We start from the raw sequence: 9545 nt of genomic DNA, 5'->3' as shown, positions 1-9545 counted from the left end.
AGCATCACCTGCTCCTGCTGAAGCTCGGAGGCCCTTTTCTTTGTGTCTGGGGCGAGGCGGAAGAGAAGGAATTGTGTGTGTGTTACGTGATGCCAGCCTCACCTTCTGTTGCCATCCTTTGTTGTAGATCTTGCTGCAGACGGCTCTGTGTGTCCTGAAGTTCGAGCTCTTGGGCACTAAGGGAGGCGATAAATATTGGATGAGCCCTAGTGATGAGAAGTATGAACTGCAGCAACATTTAACTAGAAGCATAGAGTCTGATTGTGCGGCCTTGGTGTTTCATGAGAACCGCTTGTCCGATCGTCTTCATAATTGGCCGGTGTATTATTGTGGACCCATGGGACAAATTAAAGAAAAATACAATCTGACACTGCAGTTTACTTAACCAAACCCTTCTTTAAACACTCGGTAATATAAATCTGTATTATATTAACATATCTAAATAGCATCATAAATCTATAGCTGTTAGGGGTCACTGTTTTTTTCACTAGTATTTCTTATTTTGAATACTCGGGCGAGCGGCCATCAAGAAAGCTGCGGCGCAACACGGGCTTCATGGATTTTTTATCTTCCTTTAGAAGTCATTGATCCAGGTGTGAGGCGGTAACGTTGCATACAAGATCATGAGCTCAGACTCATAGCGCGCCAATCTGTTCTTCTCCAAGACGAGTCGAAACCAGGACTGATAGAGCTGGGCCTCGTCGCTGTCTTCAGTCTGAGGCGATTCTGGCAGGGGAAATAAGAGGCGGGAAGAGTGTAGCAGGGTTGGAAGTACAGCGGCTTCAATTACATAAAGACATTACGAGAAAAGAAAGAAATCTCTCACACACACACACACACACACATATCTCTGCTTTGCGTTAAAGTGACAGGACCTCACCATTCACCAGCACACAAACAAAGCCCACCAATGTAAACAGCTGGAGCAACAATGAAGTACTCTTTCTCTTGAGACTACAGCCATTAACTGTTAGTGCAGCTTACAATGCTTTTTTGTTCTGAATGTTTGAGAAGCGGCACAGCGCCTTAAATAGAAGAAAAGAAGACTGAATTTCACTTTCACATGGAGCCGCGTCTTGTTCAGTATCCGTTTCTCCTCTGATGATCTTGTCGATGGTCACCCCTCTCACCTCCAGGTCTCTCTGTTTCTCTGCAACCTCCTCCAGTTGTCTCTGGATGGCCTGGGGAAAGAAAAACAAAATCAAAAAGGACATTATGTGACATACATGATCAAGTGTTTCTTGGTCAAATTTATTTATTTTTTAACAACAACAAAAAATGTACGTTAGATTTCATGAACACGGACGGACACGGGATTCATGTGAATACTGAACACAATCTCTAATTTGTGTCCTGCACTCGATAAACTTAATTACACTTAAATGACATCAGTATCTGATTTAATGCTGTGAATAAAATATTTAACAACATAAGTGGTGTTTTTTGTCCGTGTGTGATACAATAAAAAGGCCCAATTGGCTAGCTAAAGTCTAAGCTACTATATCCATGACATGTTTCTTTTTCTTGTAAAAGAAAGGAGAGAGCCATACCTGAGCCCTGTGGAGCCTCTTCAGCTGTTCTGCTTTAGCCTGCTGGGACACCATCCGCTCCTGCGTCCTCCTCTGTCTCTCTGGACACGGCTGAATCCGGAAGCACAAGGAACGTTCAGAAAACATACACTGAGGGGCAAATACAACGCGACTCCCCAGCTGCACGGACACGGTCTCTACCAACCTTTTGATTGGATGTCGGGTATTCGTCTTCGTCGTCATTAGAGGTGGCATCTTCAAGATTCTGCTGTCTGGAGGCTGGATATAAACAAAAATAAAAAAAGTGAGAATAGGTAGGTAAGTTTGAGTTTGTAAAAAAACTCACAAAAGTTTCCATGTATAACTTTTATTATATCCACCAACAGGCTCAGACTATACAAGTGTTCGACTCAGACTTTATATAAGAAGTGGAAGTAGTCGTGAAGACGCCACCCTTTGGTTTGTGGGTTGCAGTTTTGAAGCCTCACTTCCTGTCCGTCGCCATCTTGGAAAATGAAATGTCAGCATGCTCTTTATATATTTTTGCAACCAATGAACAGAAGTGACTATATTTGTAATTCAGAGGACCGATGTAGAGACGCTGTATACGGCTCTGGAAGCGGAAGCGACCTGTTGTCTAGACTTGTATACAATCAGACACCCCCTGATGGTCAGTAGAGAAACATACACATTTTAAGGCTTCCCCCTCAATACTGGATAATAAATTGTGGTTCCCTTTCCCCGCTCACCAGAAACATGACTCCAAAAACAATGTTGTGCTAGTTGCACTGCCGTGCAGTGACCAAAAAAATACATAAATACAACATCTCTTGTTTAAAAGATCATGTGCAACGACGGTTGGGAAATAGCTGGGCTAACCTTTGTTTCGGAGGTTGGCGAGTATCGTCCTGATCTCCTTCTGCTCCTCGTGGTCCGGCCCCTCCCCCTCTGACTCTTCCCTCTTCCTCAGCCTCAGGGACGAGAACAGGTTGGCCCGCCTGGCGGGCAGCGAAGCCATGTCGTCAGAGAACATCCCTCCGAAGTTTCTGCGGCCCTTCAAGGACACCTGCTGCAACAGCGAGGGCAGGTCCTGCTCAGACCCCCATGGATTGGCCCGTATAGACCCCCCGGGGGCTTTGCACTTGCTGATCCTCTTCTCATCTCTGTGTGCACTGCATGAAAAGTGGGATTTTCGGCAGTATGCGGCACTGTAAATTGTCGTGGAATTTCAGGTTTGCGGCAATTTGCGGGCAACTCCGAAAACTGCCGTAAATTGTCAGAAATTGATGTGGGCCTCCCTTGGCAGTTGTCCCCCCATGACCCCCCTCCTCCTAATTCTAGGGGAGGCTTTGACATGTAAATGAAAATGCTGTGAGCTACAAATACAAATCAGGGTTGCAGAGGGAGTTTTAGCCCAGGTGACATTTTTTTAAAAGGTAAGAAAATCTCTGGTACAAATAGATCAGGCTCAGTAGCCTAATTATAGACTCTTACATTTTAGCTTGAATTGATTTATTCAAATATGCTAGATTACTGTGTACGCCATTAGCAATGGCAAATGTTATGTAAAAAAGATACACAAAATAACTTCTTTAAAAACTTAGTTTTAATCAAGGTAAAATGAGCATTCCATGCAAACAACATTTGAATCAGAATGATGGTCTGCCGAGATCACAGTCTCCTAGAGCTCAACTACAGTGCATAGTGGCAGGACTTCAGTGACCTTTTCTTTGGTCTTACTTAAATGCACAGAGGATGTATTAACCACACATCTTCTAGCAATGCGCTCAACTGGCAGAAATGATGCTGGGTATGACGTGTCTGTTCCCTGTAAGCCCCAAACTTCTATTGGCTTTCTATAAAAATGTCTGTCCGGGTGGGGATGAAGCCAGGAAACGTGTGCACGAACATGTTTAAATGCTGTACCCTTTGACACATTAAAAACTATAAACTGCTTTATAATGGCTGGTCGTAGTTCTGCTAGAGGGTCAAGGACGGGTTCCTCAAAACTGTTAGTGTTTCCACACCACTTAGCATGAACATATGCTGACCTTTATGCTCTGCACACTGCATGAAAAGTGGGATTTTCTGCGGCACTGTAAATTGTCGTGGAATTTCAGGTTTGCGGCTGTTCACGGCAATTTGGGGGCAACGCCGAAAACTGCCGTAAATTGTCAGAAATTGATGTGGGCCTCCCTTGGCAGTTGTCCCCCCATGACCCCCCTCCTCCTAATTCTAGGGGAGGCTTTGACATGTAAATGAAAATGCTGTGAGCTATACAAATGCAAATCAGGGTCGCAGAGGGAGTTTAAGCCCAGGTGACATTTTTTTAAAAGGTAAGAAAATCTCTGGTACAAATAGATCAGGCACAGTAGCCTAATTATAGACTCTTCCATTTTGGCTTGAATTGATTTATTTAATTCAAATATGCTAGATTACTGTGTACGCCATTAGCAATGGCAAATGTTATGTAAAAAAGATACACAAAATAACTTCTTTAAAAACTTAGTTTTAATCAAGGTAAAATGAGCATTCCATGCAAACAACATTTGAATCAGCATGAGGGGTCTGCAGAGATCACAGTCTCCTAGAGCTCAACTACAGTGCATAGTGGCAGGACTACAGCGACCTTTTCTTTGGTCTTACTTAAATGCACAGAGGATGTATTAACCACACATCTTCTAACAATGCGCTCAACTGGCAGAAATGATGCTGGGTATGACGTGTCTGTTCCCTGCAAGCCCCAAACTTCTATTGGCTTTCCATAAAAATGTCTGTCCGGGTGGAGATGAAGCCAGGAAACTTCATCTACAGTTTTCTAGGGAAAGTCGTTCTGCTGACACCAAAACACTGCTTTACATGAAGCATATCAGCTGTTTCAAAGTCCCAACCATTTGTCTTCCTAAAATACTGGTCCTTCCGTATAACAATAACCTCGTATGTGATTGGAGGACCCTTAGACTCCTCGTCCAATCACGTGTGAGGTCATAGGCATGACTGATACAGCAGTACTTGCAAGACGAGCATACAAACAGACACGTGTGTTACTATACTCAGAAGAACTGTATCTCCAGTTCCTTTGTTTGGTTTTTGCTGCTTCGTGAATAATGGCTGGACGACGTCTCGCGTTCAACTCGCCTTCAACTCCTCTCCGCGGTCACCAACTTTCGGCCAGTCCGCAGACAGACGAGAAGAAGCTGCTGATGATCTCAGTGGATCGTCTCGTCAACTCCAACAACAAACTGCCGATATCAACGAGCGGTTCGCTCCACTGGAGCGTTCGGGACTCTGCGGGTTTCTGTCCACGGAGGAGAGGAACCGACTCAAAGAAGAGGAGACGGGCGCACGATCCCACGATAGCGGTAAGAATACGTTCGATGACTGCAAGCTAAGCTAAAAGTAGCGTAGCCTCAAGCTAAGCTAAGAGTAGCCGAGTAGCCTTACAAGTGAGCAGAAACAGCTTTATTAAAGTGTGTTTTCTTTGCCGTGTCGTTTACAGGAAGCGGTGCGCCGTCTTCACAACTCCGAGACGAACTACAGGCGCTACGAACCGGAGAAAGGGTCAGATTTACAGAATATGCTTTCATTCTGCGCTATAAGGGAATATATACGTATAGATACCGATCATAACTGTACATTTTGTTTTCACAGACTAATCTCGCCTCATAATGAGGCGGTGACCTCGTATTTGCTCCGGGAAAAGTCCAGATTTAGACGTCATTGTGTGTAAGTTACACCGTTTACTGTTTCTCCTTCCTTGTTAAATGTTACTGTGACTTGCGTTTGTTTTTTTTGTATTCATACCACACTCGTTTAATTGTTTTCCAGCCGCCTGTGAGACGTATTGTGAGACGGGACGCAGGAGCTTCAGGTTCAGCCGGACACTCATTGCGAGCGGAAGCTGCGAAGGATTCAGCGCGGAGTCGAGCGAGAAGAAAGAGGGTCAGAGTTTATTTGTTGACTTGTTTCAGGTGCATTGATCGATGTGTTGTGTCCATACGCATCGCACAGTACTGATTCATTGTTGTTTTTACAGCTGTTGGAATCGAGACAAAGTGCTGGCTGATGACGAGGTGGAACTCTGGAAATCCGCCACCGTGGAGCTCACGTCGGGCGGAGGGGACGGCGTTGTTGGCGGGGTCTCGGGTGGATCGTACGGTCGCCACACGCACACGAGCCGCCTGCACAACAGACCTGCCTCGGAAAACACGGCGCCAGTGACGGTCTACAACCCCGAGGAGGCAAACGGACAGTTTACTGAGCTGTAGTTTTTAAACCGCCGTTACCCAAGTGTGGGCAGATCCTCACTTTGTATGTAGTTGTTGTTTGTGTGTTGTTAATAAAGCTCTTTCTTTGCATAAACTTGTGGCAAATTTTCATTTTCTCTATAAATTCATTGATGTCCTGGTTGGTATCCTAATAATAGTGTAGTAGCCTACATAGGATAACCATGAAATGAATATACAGCATAATATGAATATATAAATAAAATGAGGCGGGTGACCAATAGCGACAGATCTGCCAACCAATCACGAGTGGTTGAAAGTTGTAGTTTCATCCAATCATGATCAAGGAAACTCAAGCCTGGTCTGCCCAGGTGTGGTTTTGCTGCCAATCACGAGTGATTTTATTTGTTCGTAAGTTGTGGTTTCATCCAATAAGGAGTAAGGATATTCAAGCCCGCTCGGCCACCCGCGGTTTCGCTGCATTCATATGCTAATTCGGGCCATTCGCACCTGCGCCAGCTCTCCACATACGTCATGGTTCGTTTCCGACAATTTGTGGCACAGACAAACGCGACGTGCGCGGTTTGCAAATTGTCGGAAATTGTCGGAAATTAGGGAGATTTCCGGGCGTTTACGGGGACGAAAATCTCACTTTTCATGCAGTGGCATCTATCGATTGAGTAAGTTACATTCATATATGTTACCCGTTTACATGTCAGGCAAAACATTCAACCTCAGTGACACAAGGGTACATCTGATGATACATTGTCAACATTGCATGTCTGTCAGACTCAAGATTGTCTGGTGGAATGGAGAAAGAGGCACCACTGTACAGTTTTCTAGGGAAAGTCGTTCTGCTGACACCAAAACACTGCTTTACATAAAGCATATCAGCTGTTTCAAAGTCCCAACCATTTGTCTTCCTAAAATACTGGTCCTTCCGTATAACAATAACCTCGTATGTGATTGGAGGACCCTTAGACTCCTCGTCCAATCACGTGTGAGGTCATAGGCATGACTGATACAGCAGTACATGCAAGACGAGCATACAAACAGACACGTGTGTGTTACTATATTCAGAAGAACTGTATCTCCAGTTTCTTTTTTTGGTTTTTGCTGCTTCGTGAATAATGGCTGGACGACGTCTCGCGTTCAACTCGCCTTCAACTCCTCTCCGCGGTCACCAACTTTCGGCCAGTCCGCAGACAAACGAGAAGAAGCTGCTGATGATCTCAGTGGATCGTCTCGTCAACTCCAACAACAAACTGCCGATATCAACGAGCGGTTCGCTCCACTGGAGCGTTCGGGATTCTGCGGGTTTCTGTCCACGGAGGAGAGGAACCGACTCAAAGAAGAGGAGACGGGCGCACGATCCCACGATAGCGGTAAGAATACGTTCGATGACTGCAAGCTAAGCCAAAAGTAGCGTAGCCTCAAGCTAAGCTAAGAGTAGCCTAGTAGCCTTACAAGTGAGCAGAAACAGCTTTATTAAAGTGTATTTTCTTTGCCGTGTCGTTTACAGGAAGCGGTGCGCCGTCTTCACAACTCCGAGACGAACTACAGGCGCCACGAACCGGGTAAGGGTAAGATTTAAAGAATATGATTTCATTCTGCGCTATAAGGAAATATATACGTATAGATACCGATCATAACTATACATTTTGTTTTCACAGACTAATCTCGCCTCATAATGAGGCGGTGACCTCGTATTTGCTCCGGGAAAAGTCCAGATTTAGACGACGTCATTGTGTGTAAGTGACACTGTTTATTGTTTCTCCTTCCTTGTTAAATGTTACTGTGACTTGCGTTTGATTTTTGTATTCATACCACACTCTAAACTAATTGTTTTCCAGTCGCCTGTGAGACGTATTTTGAGACGGTACGCAGGAGCTTCAGGTTCAGCCGGAACACTCATTGCGGGCGGAAGCTGCGAAGGATTCAGCGCGGAGTCGAGCGAGAAGAAAGAGGGTCAGAGTTTATTATGACTTTTTTCAGGTGCATTGATCGATGTGTTGTGTCCGTATGCATCGCATCGCACAGTACTGATTAATTGTTGTTTTTACAGCTGTTGGAATCGAGACAAAGTGCGCTGGCTGATGATGAGGTGGAACTCTGGAACTCCGCCACCGTGGAGCTCACGTCGGACGCAGGGGACGGCGTTGTTGGCGGGGTCTCGGGGTGGATTGTACGGTCGCCACACACACACGAGCCGCCTGCACAACAGACCTGCCTCGGAAAACACGGCGCCAGTGACGGTCTACAACCCCGAGGAGGCAAACGGACAGTTTACTGAGCTGTAGTTTTTAACCCGCCGTTACCCAAGTGTGGGCAGATCCTCACTTTGTATGTAGTTGTTGTTTGTGTGTTGTTAATAAAGCTCTTTCTTTGCATAAACATGTGGCGAATGTTCATTTTCTCTATAAATTCATTGATGTCCTGGTTGGTATCCTAATAATAGTGTAGTAGCCTACATAGGATAACCATGAAATGAATATACAGCATAATATGAATATATAAATAAAATGAGGCGGGTGACCAATAGCGACAGATCTGCCAACCAATCACGAGTGGTTGAAAGTTGTAGTTTCATCCAATCATGATCAAGGAAACTCAAGCCTGGTCTGCCCAGGTGTGGTTTTGCTGCCAATCACGAGTGATTTTATTTGTTCGTAAGTTGTGGTTTCATCCAATAAGGAGTAAGGATATTCAAGCCCGCTCGGCCACCCGCGGTTTCGCTACATTCATATGCTAATTCGGGCCATTCGCACCTCCGCCAGCTCTCCACATACGTCATGGTTCGTTTCCGACAATTTGTGGCACAGACAAACGCGACGTGCGCGGGTTGCAAATTGTCGGAAATTAGGGAGATTTCCGGGCGTTTACGGGGACGAAAATCTCACTTTTCATGCAGTGTGTGGCTCCGGGCCCGTGGCACCGGAGAGCGAGCTAAAGCTCAGCGCTCTCTCTGACACGGGCCTCGGTTTGTGGGGGGCGTCCCGTTTGACCCTCCTGGTAACCCCAGAATAAAAAGGTACCTACAATTAGCATTGCATTTAGAAATGTTGATGGAAGAACAAGTTGGCCATTCCAATGCTCTATTTTTTAACTTTCAGGCTTTGATTATCCTAGAGGTCACAACAGGTCATATTCAAAAGTGTCAATCAAAGTCAATCAAAAGTCATCACGTCATCACACATGAATGAAATAATCTCAGCTTTCTAGTCAAACCCAATAATGCAATTGGAAGAATGTTTAGAAACATGCAGAAATATTGGTTCCCAATATATTTCATTGACATTCTTGAGCGGAGAGGTGAAGGGAAATTTCCAGTCTTTAAGACGTTATATTAAGATATTATATGATCACGTCAGTAGAGGGCGCTGTGGTGCTGCTGTGGAGACATTGGAGAGAACGTAGCTACAGGCTCCGCTCATGCGCAGCTCAGAATAAAACTAGCTCTGGTTTGAGCATGACGCTAACGTGTGTCCTCTCTTCATATTAATCCACAGGTATGCTAAAGTTGTTTTATGTCTTTCACTTGGGTTAAGATCGAAGGTAAATGCGTGTAAATGTTCTGTAATGTGTTAACATGACTGTAGATGTGTGACCAGATGTAGTTAGCTGTATTTTGAAGGGAATTGGTCTGACGGATGTTGCAATGCTAACTAGCTAGTTTTGTCCGTGAACTCCAGTGTTACACCGTAGTTGCTAAATGTTTGTAGGACTGGATGTGGAAGAGATTTTTATTAATTTGTATTTGTTCACATCATGTTGTGGAAATTGTAAAATG

General features: G+C 44.9%; 2 protein-coding genes across 2 annotated transcripts; one reads left to right on the top strand and one right to left on the bottom strand.

The window, feature by feature from the left end:
* Nucleotides 1-854: 854 nt before the first annotated feature.
* LOC120812236 (F-actin-monooxygenase mical2b-like) lies at nt 855-2547 on the bottom strand. The gene is made up of 4 exons (XM_078097989.1): nt 2409-2547; nt 1735-1808; nt 1551-1640; nt 855-1181 (listed from the first exon to the last, which is right to left on the bottom strand). Exons 1-4 carry the CDS (start codon nt 2545-2547, stop codon nt 981-983), a joined length of 504 nt encoding a protein of 167 aa, XP_077954115.1. The 3' UTR covers nt 855-980.
* Nucleotides 2548-4356: 1809 nt separating this feature from the next.
* LOC144391166 (uncharacterized) lies at nt 4357-5891 on the top strand. Its single transcript, XM_078097750.1, has 5 exons — nt 4357-4891; nt 5029-5090; nt 5181-5255; nt 5358-5471; nt 5566-5891. The coding sequence occupies exons 1-4, from the start codon at nt 4637-4639 to the stop codon at nt 5365-5367; spliced, it is 402 nt and encodes a 133-aa protein (XP_077953876.1). The 5' UTR covers nt 4357-4636; the 3' UTR covers nt 5368-5471; nt 5566-5891.
* Nucleotides 5892-9545: the final 3654 nt, after the last annotated feature.

The sequence above is a fragment of the Gasterosteus aculeatus genome, chromosome Y (genome assembly GCF_964276395.1).
Source record: "Gasterosteus aculeatus chromosome Y, fGasAcu3.hap1.1, whole genome shotgun sequence".
Taxonomy (NCBI): domain Eukaryota; kingdom Metazoa; phylum Chordata; class Actinopteri; order Perciformes; family Gasterosteidae; genus Gasterosteus; species Gasterosteus aculeatus.
The sequence above is the reverse complement of the archived record's forward strand: the minus strand, read 5'-3'. Positions and strand labels throughout refer to the sequence as shown.